Raw genomic sequence first — 15814 nt, 5'->3', positions numbered from 1 at the left:
TCCCTCAGTAGGATTTTTAGATCAGCATAAGAACTACACAAGAAAACTAGTTTTGTTACTTTTTAGTCAGACTCTTTCTCTCTCTCTGGTTTTTTTTTGTTGTTGTTGTTTTTGTTTTGTTTTGTTTGTTTGTTTGTACTAAAGACCTAACTAGGGCCTTCCATCAACCTACACCCCCTATCACTGGTTTTGGCTTTGAGTTGTTTGTTTTGATAGGGTCTCATTAAGCCCCTAAATTGCCCATATGGGGCTCAAATTTGTAATCTTCCAATCTTAGGCTCCCAGAGTGCTGAGATTTGCACTTTAAAAAAAAAAAAATCCAAACTCTGGACCAATCCCAAAAAATCAAGTCCATTTTGATGAACAAAAATGTGTCAGCTCCCAAAAAAGGGCAAAACTGTCCATGGTAAATTCTGAAAACGGTCCCCCAAGATGTAACTGTATTAGTAATAGCAACATCACTAATGATTTACTCAAAATGTCTCTGGAGGGCCAATACTCATTTGGTGGTGAAAGTTCTGGCATATGTGAAAACAATTACTCACACCAAGGTTTAGTCATTCCTGATACACACTGAGCAAGGGACACAGGTAAAGAGATCAATGTTCATTTCCCTTTAACTTTTAAAGTTTCATTAGTAAATATCTGTAACATGTACCAAATGCATTCACTACGGGGATTTGGTACATGCACATACTGTATCTTAATCTTTTTGGTTGATATTGGAGTTATTAACATACTCATTTGCATATCTATGTACAAATACTCATTTTTTTTAATGTATTTAGTATGGGGCCTACAGGGTCCCACAACACAGATTGGACTAGTAGTGATCCTCCTGTTTTCAGCCTCCCAAGTGCCAGGATTGTGTCACCATGACCTCAGCACACACCGGGGGCGGGGCTGGCACAGCAAGCTGGGGATGGAACCCTGGCCACTGGGCTCTGCCTAGGCAGGCGCTTTAGTCTGCTGAGCTATGTGGCCAGCCCTTCATATACTTATTTTTATATCTTCCTTGTAGTAATTACTTATGTCTTTCAAAGACATATTTATAGTCCCTCTTCCCTTAAACTAGAACATTCCCAAGTGCAAGGATTGTTCCCACTCCAAGTATCTAGCACGAGGATGTTTGAGCTAACAATTAGCTGGGCATGATGGTGCATGCCTACAATCCCAGCATTCAGGAGGCTGAGGCAGGAAGATCACCAAGAGGTCAAGGCCATCCTGGGCTACATAGTGACCTCAAGGCCAGCCTTCATTACAAAGCAAGACCCTATCTTAAAAAAAAAAAAAAGAGAGAGTGCATATTCTATGTATTCTGTTTAATCTTTATGATATGTCTTTAAAGAATGTATTCTTATCCTTACTCTACATGAGAAAATGAAAAAGTTGTGCAGTAATATAGCTGTACATCTGCATCTGCGCACCCCAGCTCCCTTTCTACCAAATCTGATACAAAGACTGACTCAAACTCCAGAAGGGTGGGAAGTCTGGGAAATCCAAGACTCCAGGGCAACAGCAAAATTACTTCCTCATTTTCAAATTTTTTGAAATTTAGGTTGAGCTAATTATGACCAGGTGCTGTGAATCAGTCAAGGGAGGGGAGGGGAAAAACCAGAAGACAAAGACAAAAAAAAAAAAAAGCAGCCATGATGATAAACACAGGAGAGGCGCCTGAGGACACACAGCTAGTGCAGGTCAGGGTGCAGATGGACAGAAGGATGAGACAAGACAGGTGATGTGGGGCCACTGCCCTCAGCATGTGTACACACAGCAAAGACAGGAGGAGGAGAGTGAGCTGGAAAGTTAACTCATCTCCCAAAACTCTTCAAATGGGACACCGATCATGCTGGAGTGCAGCTGTTTAAACAAGAGTATTTTTAGACACCTCTGTGTAGTCCCAAGGGAGTGAGGGCTAACGAGACAACACTCAGGAAGGAATCTGGCCATAAATGCAAGGACTCAAAAGCTCTCATCACCCTGCTTGAGGAAGAGTTAGAAAACTCGACATCTGAGAGGAAAACAAAGGTGGAGAGGGCAGACAGTGGGAGCAAAAGACTGAAAGAACACCCTGAGCCCACCTGCTCGCTCAAGTTTCGCTGTTCAGCACAGAGCTCCAGAACACAGTTGCTGGTCTGCTTGGCCAGCTCTTCCAGGAAGGAATTGCAGTGGTGAAGACCATGGTTCTTCAGATGAGGATACTAAGGGGAAGACCAAGAGAGCAGCTGTCATCACCAGGACCACCACTGCTTCCCCAGCACACTGCACGAAGCCCCTTGCCTGAGCTACCCTCTGCTACAGAGGAGGAAACTGGGGCCCAGGGAGAGCGGCCAACTCAACACCAACTGAGATATGAAGGGGTTCATGTTCATAAACCTAGGCTTATTTTCCACTTAGTACTAAAACCAACCCTTGGGTTTGTTTTGTAGACTAAGGATGAGCTATGACTGGAAAAATACCAGGGCTTGGAGTTCAGGACACTCACCTCCTCTGGGCACATCTCATGAGTGCAGTGGACAAAATGGGTGCAAATCAAGGGGAAAGCAATGGCATAACGCAACATGGTGGGTTCCTCTAGGGTCATTGCAAACATCTTCTCAAAGGTACGGAGATGAAAGCTGCAGATTAAGGGGAAGAGATGTAAAGCCATAATGTAGGAGTTAGGCCCTTTGAAGTGGAGATGATATTAATCCTTTCAACAAATATCTATGCCAAGTATAGTGATACATGCCTGAAATCCCAGCACTTGGGAGACTGAGGCAAGAGGATCACTGTGAATTCAAGGCCAGCCTGGACTTCATAGTGAAGTCCAGGTAGCACAAGGCCAGCCTGAATTATAGGAGACCACAGGGGCCAGGAAAGAGATCAAATGAATCAATGAAGAAGCCTAGACCCAGACATACCAGAAAGTAGACAGGTCAGAAGTTTCCACCAGAACCTTCTCTATCGAGTCCAGCATTTGGGAGTGAAAGACGATGAGATTCATCACCTTGGCTAGGTCAGGGTTCTCGTGCAGGTGCAGGGGGGCCTTGGCCACACTGGTATATGCCTAACGGCGGCCATGGGAAGAGGGTGGGGAAAACAAGGTGCATGAGTTGACATCCCTGCCTTAGCTCTGCAGCTTGGCTTGGGCATGTCCCATCCAGTCATCAGTTTTCAAGATTCACTCTATTCATAAAGCAGAGCTCAGGAAATAAAGAGAGAAGAGACACAGAACAGCAAGAACCTGAGGACAAGGCCACTAACAGAAACAGACCATTACCTGAAGGCGGAACCAGTCCAGTCTCAGTCCAGAGAAATCAAATTTCTCCTCACTATCAACTGCAAGAAAAACAGGAGCAAGTATGAAAGGAAACAGTAGCACAGCATCCCAGCATCTACCTGTATAGAACAGTAGCTCCTTTTCAATGTCATCTTATCCTATTCCCTGACTCAAAGACCAATAGCTTTTTTAAAAATATCAACCTGCAGGCCAGGGAGATGGCTCAGTAGAATAAGCGCTTTCCTGGCAAGCGCAAGGACCTGAGTTCAATCCCCGGTTCCACCAAAGAAAGAAACACTGGTGCCTTTGGGGCTGGTGAGATGGCTCAGGGGCCGGTGAGATGGTTCAGTGGTCTAAAGCACCTACTTACAACAAGCTTAGCAAAGCACAGGGACCGCGGTTCAATCCCCCAGTACCACATGCCAGCCAGCCCCACACCCTGGTGGGCTGGGCTGGCCACACACACACACACACACACACAAATATTTTTTTTTTAAAGTTAAAAAACAAAATCAACCTGCACACATGCCCCGCCTCCCTTCAGTTACCTTGTTTGAGATTCAGAGAGGAGAGCGTGCTGACAAATGACGACATGATGACGGACTCCTCCTCTGGACACACAGACAGGTTCTAAAGAGAAGTTGGAGTTGCTATCAGTGGGTGCAGGATTACAGGTTCAGTAAGTGTATAAAGGTAGGAAAAAATGCTACTTGTCAAAAACAGGAGCCAAGCTTCAGCTAGAGAGAACTTTCTGGGATCCCTGCCATGTTAACATCCAAATTGGCTTTATCCTTCTTTCCTACTTCTATGTAGTATCACTGGGGGTGGGGAGGACTGCTGACATTATCCATGTTTTGTTCTTTTAACAAATACAGAGAAAGAAACCAGTCTTTTTGGTACCAAAGCTACAAAGCATGATATTCGGCCAGCATGGCTTTGAGAGGAAAATGACCAGAGGTCACCCTGCAACTTCCAAAGTAAAATTAATTAAACACACCTGAATGATGTCACTGAGCACAAGAGCATCAAATCTGGCCAAGTACTGAAGGTGGTATTGCTGGATCACTTTGACATGTTGTCGCACCAGAGCCCTGATCTCCTCCAGCAAGAAAAGTAGCTCTGCAATGCTCCTGGGAGGGTGAGGATGAGAACAGAAGGAGGCAGGAGAGTAGGAATATGAATGAGACTCTCAGTAATTCCAAGGCATAACCTGAGCCCTCCCCAGGTCACCTGACCACTTCCCCCAGTCCACCCCAGGTTTTTTAGCCAGGTCAGGTACTAACGAGTCAGTATAGTCTTCAGGTGTCTTTGTCTTGGTGACATTTTCTGTATGGCGAACCAGCCAGGTGACTTCATCACGAATAAAGGACAGGGCCATGAAAGCAAGAAGGGCCTAAGGGGAAGATTGGAGCTATTAGAATATTCAACTTCATAAATGGACTTCAAAGCGCAGAGGAACCTACTATAAGAACCTGCAAACAGACACAGCTGTGGAGTCACTCTGACAGCACCCCATGGTGAACACACAGACCCACAAAACACCTCAAGCCTGTGACACAAAGTCAGAAACCCCTGTGGGTCCATGCTGGTTCACAGCCACTACCTTCCCCACCCCCTCCATATTAAATTTTAGAAATATTTGCTTGGCCTTTATATGATTTAAAACAAAAGAGCAAGCTCTGTCATCAATCACTTCACTCTCAAACAGAAGATAGGATAAGCACACAAAGAGCTATAATACATGATTACTACAATGCTGTGAAATACACAGCTATGTAATGAGTACTCTAAGATTCAAGAAATCAGCATAGGGGACAACTCACTCAGCACCACCCTCCCTTCTGTCTTTCTCTCAGTCAGGAACTTTCTTTCCCCCAATAAATATATTCTGTACTTTAAAAAAAAAAAAAAAAGAAGAAAGAAAGAAAGAAGCATAAACCTATATAAATAGATCATAAGACTCAAAAAACACAAAATCGAGAGAAAGCAAAGTCCCTCCCTTATCATTCATTGATCTCAGGGCCCCTCCCCCCAATCTTTCTGGCTTGCCTTAGGACCCAGTAGTCCCGGCTCATCCGTTAACACGGTCTCCAGCTCCTTCATAGCCGTCCGCAGAAACTCCCGCCTTTGACAGTGAAACTGGCCACTGTGGAAGACAAGTGGAAACTAAAGAATATCGCCTGCCCAGCCCTTTGCAATTCTCCACATGCAGAACCGAGGACAGCTGTATTTAGGAAGGGCTAGCAGGCAGAAGGAAGGTTCAGGGACAATGTTAGCTTGGGAAAGAAAATGCAAGAATCCAGGGGCCGGCAGCACATTCTGGGGTTGAAAGGAATAGATCTATAGGGAAACTCACAGTGGCTTGGGTGACAGAGTGTCAGGAAAGATTCCTAGCCCGTCCCTTCTCCCAGAGCCCATTCCCATATTCACCTGTTTGCGATCACATATTCCTTGCTCTCCTTGATATCTGCCACACGCTTGCCATACCTGCAGAATGACAAGCACAGCAGGGTTGAGAAAAGTAGCAGCTAGAGCCTTGTTCCCATCCTCAGACTCCAGCTACTGCCTGGGGAGGCGCAGACAGCCCTCACCAGCAGAAGTTTGCCACTCACACTTCCCCAGCTCATTAATAAAGGACTTATAGTTTCCCTTATATATAGATCATTCTGATCTCCCCTTCATTTTGTAGATAAAGAAAATGATAACTAGGAAAAAGGAAATGACCTGCCCAAGGTCACACAGGGCTTTAATGGCAAAGCTGACCTAGATTTCCCCCTCTTGTCCTGCGCACCTACCTTCAGGCCTTCAAGACAAGGCCCTTGTCCCAGTTTCAGTGGGACCAAAGGAGCACTGCACAAATACCACACAGACCCAGCTCTCATCTGGCCATACCCTGGGTCGCTTTTCCACCCACTTCCTCTTGAAAGTGAACCTCACTGCTATCTCTCAGTTATTTCAATCTCTTGCTCTCTGTTAGCTTATTCTCTCCTCCCAACAAATAAGTTCCAAACCTCCCTCATCCTAAAAGTCCCCTCCCTTAACCCTGAACTTTTGCCCACTCTCCCACACTAACAAACTCCTCCCAAAAAACCTCCCTTTTGACTTCCTCACCTCTCGGTGACCTTTGAATCCCACAAGGCCTTTGGCACTTAGCAAGCTGCTCTTTCTGAGGTCAGTATGAACTTCGGAATCATCAAATGAAAGACTTTTCATTATTTGTGGTTTGCCTGTAATATTTGGCCTTTTTTTTTTTCTACTAGCAACCTATGATTAGATCCCAGCAGTGCCAAAGACTCTGCTCTGTGTTCGATGCATTTCGCCATATCACTCTGGCCACCACATTAGTGGGACTTCAAAGACTCTCATGTCCCTTCTTTAAACCACTGCCTTACTGACTCTAGGGCAAATTAAAGAAAGTTTAGAAGGCCGGGGAGATAGCCCAGCAGCATTAAGTGCCTGCCTGGCAAGCACAAGGCCCCAGTTTGGTCCCTGTTACAAGAAAAAAAACAAAGTTTGGAGTTATAGTTATCTTAATTGAATCCGTATTCAACTCTGCATTATTCCTGATGGCTAGTTATTTCCACCTTTACATGATACAAAGGAAAGAAACAGGATTAAGAGTCAAAAAATCCATAAATACTTCTTGTTAATGAGAGGCCACTCAATGAAGGACATTATCACTGAGCTTCTCGTTTTCTCATTCACAAAAAATATATATTATACCTTATATCAAAACAGATCATCTATGTCAAAGAACTCCCTACACTATAAATCTTAGTTGCTGATCTTAGTGATGGGGAACTAAACACTATCCAAATATCTAGGGGGCCGGGAAGATGGCTCAGTAGAATAAGTGCTTCCCTGAGCCCGAGTTCAATACCTGGTTCCTCAAAAAAAAAAAAAAAAAATCTCTTCCATTCCAAGTGGTAATCAAAACAAAAAAGTGGTAATCATCAGAAAAACTTTTTCACATATACCCAAATATTCTCCCCCTGTGATTTGTTTGTTTTGTTTTGTTTTGGTGTGAGGGAAAGAACTCAACCTTATACTTGCCAGACAGGTGCTTATGTTGCTGAGCTATCTCCCAATTTTTAATTATTAATCATAGATTTACTGGCTCTTAACTGTAGAAATTGTTCTTGCTTTTGCAATATTGGGGGATAAGCTATGTCCCCAGAATCTTTGCTTTTTTGTTTGTTTTTTAACTTTATTTGCATTTAGTTTATGCTTAATTTATTCCCATGCCCTAAGTTTTTGTTTCTTCAGTTTCTTCTGGAATATCTTTTTCTTCTGTGCAACTTCCTTCTCTGGTTTGGGAACAATTTGTTCATTTTCAGTAAGGATCATCTCAGTATGGCAGGGGGAGCTCATGGATGGGTTAATCCAGCCATGAGCTCTGCAAGTACAGCGGCGCATCTTGGGTGCTTTGTTCACCTGGATAAGTTCAATAACCAGAGAATCTACATCTAAACCCTTAAGCTCAGCATTACTCTCTGCACTTTTAAGCATGTGCAGCAAAAATCCAGCACTCTTTTGAGCCACCGACCCTGTGTTCAGCCCCACTGTTTGGCCTGGGCACACCTACCAACTCCACCATTGTAACGCCAGAATGGTACACATTGCTGCTTTAATGTGACATCCTTCAGCTACTTGGTGGCCTTTCGGATATGCATACCCTTGATGGCCTGGGCAGTTTCACGCATGTTCTTAAAGTGAATGTGAAAATTTAAGCCTTTTGATTTGCATGATTTTGTGGGGTTTTCTGGGTCGAGAGAGTAGCGAACCATTTTCACAGGTCACCTAAGGCCGCTCACAGGAAGAGCTTGTTTTGTTTTTTGAGACAAGGTCTTACTAAGTCACTAAATTGCCCAGGCTGAGCTTGACTTTGTAATCATCCTGCCTCAGCCTCCCAGAGTGCTGGGATTAGAGGTATGCTCCACTAATCTGGTTTTGCAATGATTATTTTTAACTTTGTTTTTATTATTTCTTTTTTTTCTCTATTTTGTTCTCTTTAGGTAATTTTTTCTAACAGTATATTGTTGCAGAATCAGAATTCACAAAGGCTGTTGAGAACACAATTTGTTTAGAGAGTAACTTGGTAAAAGCTATTAAAGTGAGAAATGTGTATAACCTTTACCTTAGTCCACATCTGAGAATTTACCTATAGATATATTTACATAATTTCACAAAGATACATGCCTAAGGATTTCATTATAGCATTTGTTTACAATCATTTTTAAAAGGGAAACAGTTCAAATATTTATCAACAGGAGACTGGGCAAACACATTATGTTAACACCACAAAATGGAATATTTTTCAACTATTAAAAAGAACAAATCTCTATAGACTGATATTCAAAAATATTCAGAATACAATAATAAAAATAAGCAAACTAGATATAAATACAATGTAGATCCATTGCTTTTTAAAATTACTCATTTTCGAAAAAGAAAAAAAAGAAGTTTTTCAATTTCAAAAATAAATAAATAAAATTACTCATTTTCTGGCAAGTGCATGGTCCTGAGTTCAATCCCCAGTACCACAAAAAATAAATAAATAAAATCACTCATTTAAGATTGAAAATATGGGAAGACAGTATGCAATATGTTAATTATTGAAACTGTCCTACCAGTTTGATTTGAAACTGTCTCATTGCTATTTGCTTCTCAATAAAATTAGGGAAAAAAAGATTGAAAATATATACACATCTTTGTATGTTTATATGTGAATCTATAGCCATGCACCCATACACAGAAACATCTAGAGAATGGACATCAAAACATTCAGGGGGTGAGACTGTAGGCAATTTTCTCTTTGTATTTTTCACTTTCTGGCTGTTATATCTGCCATTAGACCTAGTAACGTAGGTAATCTGACACCCCTTAGGCCCACACCTCCTCCACACGGCTCTGTCTACTCTTCCCTTTACAGTCAAATTACTTCAAAGAGTTACTGAATTCCTTATCTCCCATTTGCTCCTAACCCCACCACAACCCCTCCTTGAATCTCATCACTTAATGGAAGTTATTCAGAAGAAGAGCACTAAATTCAGGCATGGTGGCACAGGCCTGCAACTCTAACACTCAGGAGGCTGAAGTAGGAGGATTACTGTGAGTTTAAAGCCAGCCTGGGTTACATCATGAGTGCAAGGCCAACCTGGGTGGGCTACATAGTAAGACCCTGCCCCCAAAAAAAAGAAAAGAAAAAAGAGAGCACTAAGATGATCTGTATAGTCAAATCCAATGAACTTTTTTCAATCCTCATTTTATTTGCTTTCTTAACATCCCCTAACATAGATAACTAGTCCTTCCTTCCTGGAATGTTTTCTTCCCCGAGATTTTGTTTTCCTTCTTCTTCTCAATGTCTCTTGTTGGTTTCTCTGTCTCTGGCTAGCCCTTAAATAGCAATGTGTCAAGAGGCTTGTTTCTTATTCTTTTCACTCCATATGTTCTTCATGAGCAGTCAATGCACTGAACCACATGAGATTCTCAGCATTTTCTGGGAGAAGGAAGTACTAGAAATCAGACTCACAATCTCATGTTTGTCAGGCAGGTGCTGTGCTCCGGAGTTGTATCGCCAGCCCTTGGTGTTTTGGATTTTTTGGTGGTGGTGATGGTGGTGGTTTTTAATCTTGACAGCTTCTCTCTCTACAACCCTTTTCTCTGCTTTAGGAAACTTCCTGCATTTCTCCCCAACTCACACATTTTTCTTCTTCTTTATTCTCTCTTCTTCTTTTCCTCTTCTTCTTCTATCTTCTTCTATCTTCTTCTTCCTTTTCCTCTTCCTCTTTCTCTTCTTCTTTGTCTTCCTTCCATACTTTTCAACAGTTTAACTGTGAGGTCTGCCTGTCTCCAGGTTTTTCCAGATCCTGCAAGATCCAGTGCAAGTGTCCTAATGGCTTCCAAAGCACTCTGTGCTCATACACCACAATCCTTTACACTATAACAACAGTGTGCCTAATTTCTACCAATTTGTAAACTCCTCAGCAACAGAGATTTTACCTTTTATTTAACAAGTGCAGTTCATTTAATGTACCAGGATCTTTTCTACATATTTTTCAAATAGTAGCTTTTTCATTCTTTACAGCCCTGTGAGGTCAGTTACAGGTGAGGCATTACTATCCCACATTTTGCAGGAAAGGAAACTGAACTAATGGCACAGAAAAAGTAACTTGCATAAGGTTACACAGCTAATAAGTGGTAGGGCTTGAGTTCAAACCCAGGGTTGGCTGGTTTTAGAGTTCATGTTTTAATTTCTGTATTATCAACCATTGTATGCCTAAAATAGTAAGGTTTGGCTTGGCTTATCTTGGTTTGGTTTGGTTTACTTTGGTTTGGTTTTTGAGACAGGGTCTCGCTGTGCAGTTCAAACTGGCCTTGAACTTGAAGCAATCCTCCTGCCTCAGCTTCCAAGTGCTGGGATTACAGGCATGTGCCACCTCACCTGACAAATACTAGGTATTTGATAATTGCTTCTTCAACAGTTAGAATTAGTTAGAGTATAGTTACCACCTATACTCTAGGAACTCACAGAGACCAAAAGTGGCAGGGGGTAGAAGTGCTAAAAGTCCCCAAAGATAAGTTTGTTTCTCATGCCTCTCACCCTTTCAAACTGCTAAAGAGATCCTCAGTAACTTTGTGCACCTGTAGCACATCTTCCCGGATGAGGGTGAGGTACAGCGAGCCCTGCAGACCCAGCTTCCACAGCTTCTGGCACTGGCTGTTGGAGTTGAGGCACCCATGACAAAGAAGAAACCCAACTGTCGGTAGGTAGAGTCCAGAGAAAGCCTGTTAGAACTCACTCTCCATGTAAGATGCTGCTGCATCATCAATCCCCACCCAGCCCCATGAAGCTTACTTATAATCCAGCGCTCCATCACTTCCACAGACAGATACTCACAAGCCATCTGTGAGAAGAGAAGCAGAAATGGCAAGTGATTATTTAACCTGGTCTTCTCTTAAAGAAGAAAAGTCAATCTAGAATCCAAGTATCAACTCTGGGAGCTGAGGATGTGGCTCAAGAATAGAATACATACCTAGCACAGGAGAGGACTTTGAGTCAGTCCACAGCACCAACATACACACATGCACACACGTGCACACACACTTTAACAAGCAAGATTGGGGCCCTTGGATAAACCAGTAGCTGAGAATCCTGGCAATAATAGAGAGCTGGCACTGGAAACAGACTGAGGAGGGGGATTTTATTTTTTGGAGGGGGAGGGGAAGTACTGGCTCAGGATGCCTTAAGAGCAGGTCTGGAAAGGCATGTGCGTCTGGGAATCGAACGCCTATCCTGAGCCTGACTGCCTTGGCTTAAGCAGTCACTTAAACAGCTGAGCTAATGGGAAGGCCCCGGAAACAGACTAAGGAAAAAGAAGGGGAGCTTAGGCTAGAAGAGAGCACAAAACAAAAAGTTTAACCTCTCTTAACAGTTGAACCTTTATTTTATTTATTTATTTCAGTTCAGATACTTTTACTGACAAAGGAACAAGACTCAAAACCTTGCCTGATGTTTTCCTCCTTTAGATTCTCATACTGTATAAATTATAAATCACAAGTATAAATTATTCATTAGTTGCTTATCACTAATCTTATACCATCAGTTGTGTTCTTATGATGACAGGGCATGTCTTTCCTATTACACTAATTTATTTTATTTGTTTTTTTTGAGATAGGGTCTCGCCATGTCCTTCAGTGTGGGCTTGAGCTCACCCTGTAGCCCAGGCTGACCTCAAAGTCATAGTGATCCTCCTAATTCTGTCTCCTGAGAGCTGGGATTCCAGGTGTGCCCCACCACACCCAATTTAGACTATAAATTCTTTGCAGGAAGGGCTTTGGACCTGTAGTAGTTGAGCAAAAACATTTTAATTGACTGCTAAGCTCAAGTTCCCACTAATGCCTAATGGCTGAGTTTCTTCCATTTGTTCGTTCATCTTATGAATATCTACTGACTAATTCGAGCCCAAACAGAGGCTGCAACCCAACCATGACTTTTTAACTATAAGAAGTGATCTACCTAGAGGTATATTCTGTGGAGGGCTGGACTCTTAGGGCTGACCTTTTCTGAAGGTTGACCTGCCATGGAGATGGCCTTGGTGAGCAGGGAGAAAGGGAACTCACCGTGTCCGAGCTCGCAGGGTTAATCATGGTCTGGGGAGTGCTGAGGATACTGAGAAGCTGGGCACTGCGCCACTGCTCAGCCCCCTGGTTCCTCCGGACAAAGAGGAAATGCAAAGAAAGGAGGGCTCCACTCACTGCCTGTGGAAGAAGGCAAGTGAAACCTTAATGCAAAAAACAGGAACAAATACTTTTGCCAGAAGAAGTCTCCACTGTCTCCATGAACTTGCCTTTGTGTGAGGCCCAAACTCTTCTGTCAGCTTCTTCAGTGGATGGTCATATTCTAAGACCATCTGGCCCAAACGAGCAAAACTGGGGTCACTGGAGGAAAGCAGAGATGAGAAGAGTTATTATAGACCTTAACCCTGAAGTAAATGCAAATGTTTGCTTAAAGGACAAAGATGTATGCATAGGCTGGCATTCCCTACCATCTCTGAAGATAGACACACTAATCTGTGAGTTACATATACTGGTACCCACTTCCCATGCAAGTCTACTACTCTGTGGTTAAATAGAACCAACCATACCACACAATGTGAGGTAAGCTCACAAATGTGACTTTCTGTTAAGTAAAATCTGGTTGGATATATAATAAGTACTTCATTTGTGTCAGCTACTTAGAAATAAAGTAACATACCTGGAACTAAATATGCGTGCAACTCAAAAGGGTACATAAATATTCAAAGATGAAGGGGAAGGCATGTGCCAAGGTATCCTTGTAGACATATGGAAATAGGCATCTCACATAGAATGACCTGCCATATCCCATTCTGATTCCTCTGGCCTTTGGCTTTCAGCTCATAATACTTATATTTAAACTAATGAGGGGGACAGAATTACACATCATCCAAAATTCATTTATATTTGTCTTCAAATGTATTATGTTACTTACTTCCAAAGGCTTGATCTTACTGACATTGCCATTAATATTAAAAAGAACTGTCTTCCCCTTTTCTAATAACCTGAAAAGTAGATTATGAGCCAGTCCAAGATTAAAAATTGATCAGAGATAATACAAACTGGATAATCCACTGGAAGATATTCAAAAGTTTTACATATTTATAAAACATATAGATATAGATATAGATACAGATATAGTTTGTTTGTTTCCCCTAGAGTTTTTAATTGTCTTTTTTTAGGGGGCAGGCCAGGAATCTGACTTGGGACTTTACACTTGCCAAGCACATACTTGTACTGTGGAGCTATATCCCTGGCCCTTGTTAACCACATATAAAAATGTGCCTTGTTTTCTATGTGTCATCATGTAGATCATAAACTCTCACATGAGAAGCTATGGCATCTACTTCTTGTGTACACATCGCTACTTTACAGCACCCTAGATGAGGCTCTTTGCCAACTCTTCACTCACCCGTGCCCATGCAGCATCTCGTGGGCACAATTGTACATGCCAATGAGTACTCGTCGGTCCTCAACTCGTGACAGAAGCAAGATAACTGAGGTGTAAGTCACAATCAAGTCCAGGTAACTCCGAGTGAAGTCAAAGTTGAGATTCTAAAGGAAAATACAAGGCCCAAGGACAGCATGGCCACGTAGTCCAGGCAGTACTAAAATAGATGCTGAATGGGTTCACATCGAAATAGGGACAGTTTTTGACTCAAAAGAAGAGAAACAGAAACAAACTGCAGGTGCTAAATATGAGTTTAAAATACAAGAAGACCAGGAAATATGGTAGCATTTGGGAGTGGAGGGAGATACATTAAAATATTTATAATTTTATATTCATTAAATCATACTGCTTATCTATATCACAGTAAGTACATTGTAACTTCAGCATTCTGCAAAAGAACCACAGTTCTGAGAAGGAACAAATGAAATGGCCATTTTTCCAACACCACACTGCCCAACCTAGACCTCACCTTTCCTTAATTCTATTTTATAGTAGAAGAAAATTGCAAAGGATCTTACGATATCAAAATGGCACTGGCAGGCATCAATGGTATTGAGAAGTTCATACACATGATCCTGAGGGTAGAATTTAAGATAAGTATAAATTAATAATAAAAAGAAAGTGACATATACTACCAAAATTTAAAGGGAAAGACCCACTGCCTCTGCGAGGCATTGTTAAAAAGAAGGCAGTGTCTCCCCTGTTAGTCATTAGTGAACCCTGTCAAGTTGCCCTGCCAAATGCCTATGTGTCCACAGGCACAAGTCATTACTATATCACACACTCTTTCTGATCTTATCATCCCTGTATCCCATTCCTTGCAAAGTAAAATGAAACAATTTTGGAAAAAGTCTGGTAGTTTCTTCTAAAATTAAACCTACTCATCCAGGAGCGGGGGGGGGGGGTGCGTAGCACATGCATGTTATCCCAGCACTTGAGAAGCTGAGGCAGGAGGATCACTGCAAGCTTGAGACCAGCCTGGGCTACAAAGTGATCTGAAGGCCAGCCTGAGATGCATATCGAAACCCTGTCTCAAAAAGACAAAAAAGAGACTGGGCATGGTGGCATGTGCCTGTAATCCCAGCTCTTAGGAGGCTGTAAACAGGCAAATTACTACAAATCCAATCTAGTAGTGAGACCCTGAACACCCTGTAGACCCTTCCCTAAAATACAAAAAAAAAAAAAAAATCAAAAAAGACTCTTTTATAAAGAACTAGTAGAGAGGAACTCAAATGTTTCCAGCACAAATAAATGATGGAAATATTAATTATCCTGATTTGATCACTGCAAACTGTACATATATAACAAATTATCACACTGTATCCCATAAATATGGACAATTATGATAATCTAAGAAGAGAGAAAACCAAAAAGCTCTTATCATGATTTAGCAGTTCAATTCCTAGATAAAAAACATGTCCCCATGAACACTTGCACTTGAATGTTTCCAGTAACTTATTCATAATGGCCCAAACCTGGAAACAATCCAAATCTCCATCAATAGGTGAGGAAACAAACAAATTGTATTAGCACAATGGAATAGTTCTCCACAAAAGTAATCACTGATGAATACAACATAAATAAATGTCTAATAAACACTACCTAAAAGAAGCCAGGTGTTTTTTGGTTTTTATCTTTCTTATTTTGCTTTTATTTTTGAGATAGGATCTCACTAAGTAGTTCAACTTGGCCTTAAACTCACTTTGTAACCCAGGCTGGTCTTGAATTCAGAGCAATTCTCCTGCTTTAGCCTCCCAAGTGCTAGGATTACAGGCCTGCACCATCACACCCAGTATCTAGATGTTTTTAATGACTATTTCATTTAATTCTCAAAAACAGGATAGTAAATTTAGTTGTCATCACTATTTTTCTTTATTTTTTTAAGATAAGATCTCTCTTTTTTAGAATATTTTGCTGAGTTTACACACTTATAATATTCATTAACGGAACTTAGAAAAATAGGGTATACAGATGAATGTCCATTTTGTATCTGTGTATTCAAAGTGGTTAGGATAGATATATAG

The 15814-nt window shown here is 41.7% G+C and overlaps 1 protein-coding gene across 1 annotated transcript in view; it reads right to left on the bottom strand.

Annotated features, from left to right (window-relative positions):
* The window catches only part of Nckap1l (NCK associated protein 1 like), a 66318-nt gene that overhangs the window by 23870 nt on the left and 26634 nt on the right, over positions 1–15814 (bottom strand). Inside the window, exons 4-18 of the mRNA XM_023722808.1 lie at positions 14309–14365; positions 13752–13894; positions 12613–12703; positions 12386–12523; positions 11121–11169; positions 10866–11022; positions 5693–5749; positions 5312–5408; positions 4546–4655; positions 4260–4392; positions 3811–3892; positions 3263–3321; positions 2904–3049; positions 2486–2618; positions 2082–2201 (exon numbers count right to left, since the gene is read on the bottom strand). Of these exons, the coding sequence (XP_023578576.1) occupies positions 2082–2201; positions 2486–2618; positions 2904–3049; positions 3263–3321; positions 3811–3892; positions 4260–4392; positions 4546–4655; positions 5312–5408; positions 5693–5749; positions 10866–11022; positions 11121–11169; positions 12386–12523; positions 12613–12703; positions 13752–13894; positions 14309–14365 (1572 nt within the window). The remainder of the gene's footprint in view (positions 1–2081; positions 2202–2485; positions 2619–2903; positions 3050–3262; positions 3322–3810; positions 3893–4259; positions 4393–4545; positions 4656–5311; positions 5409–5692; positions 5750–10865; positions 11023–11120; positions 11170–12385; positions 12524–12612; positions 12704–13751; positions 13895–14308; positions 14366–15814) is intronic.

The sequence above is a fragment of the Octodon degus genome, unplaced genomic scaffold (genome assembly GCF_000260255.1).
Source record: "Octodon degus isolate 3935 unplaced genomic scaffold, OctDeg1.0 scaffold00093, whole genome shotgun sequence".
Lineage (NCBI taxonomy): Eukaryota > Metazoa > Chordata > Mammalia > Rodentia > Octodontidae > Octodon > Octodon degus.
The sequence above is the reverse complement of the archived record's forward strand: the minus strand, read 5'-3'. Positions and strand labels throughout refer to the sequence as shown.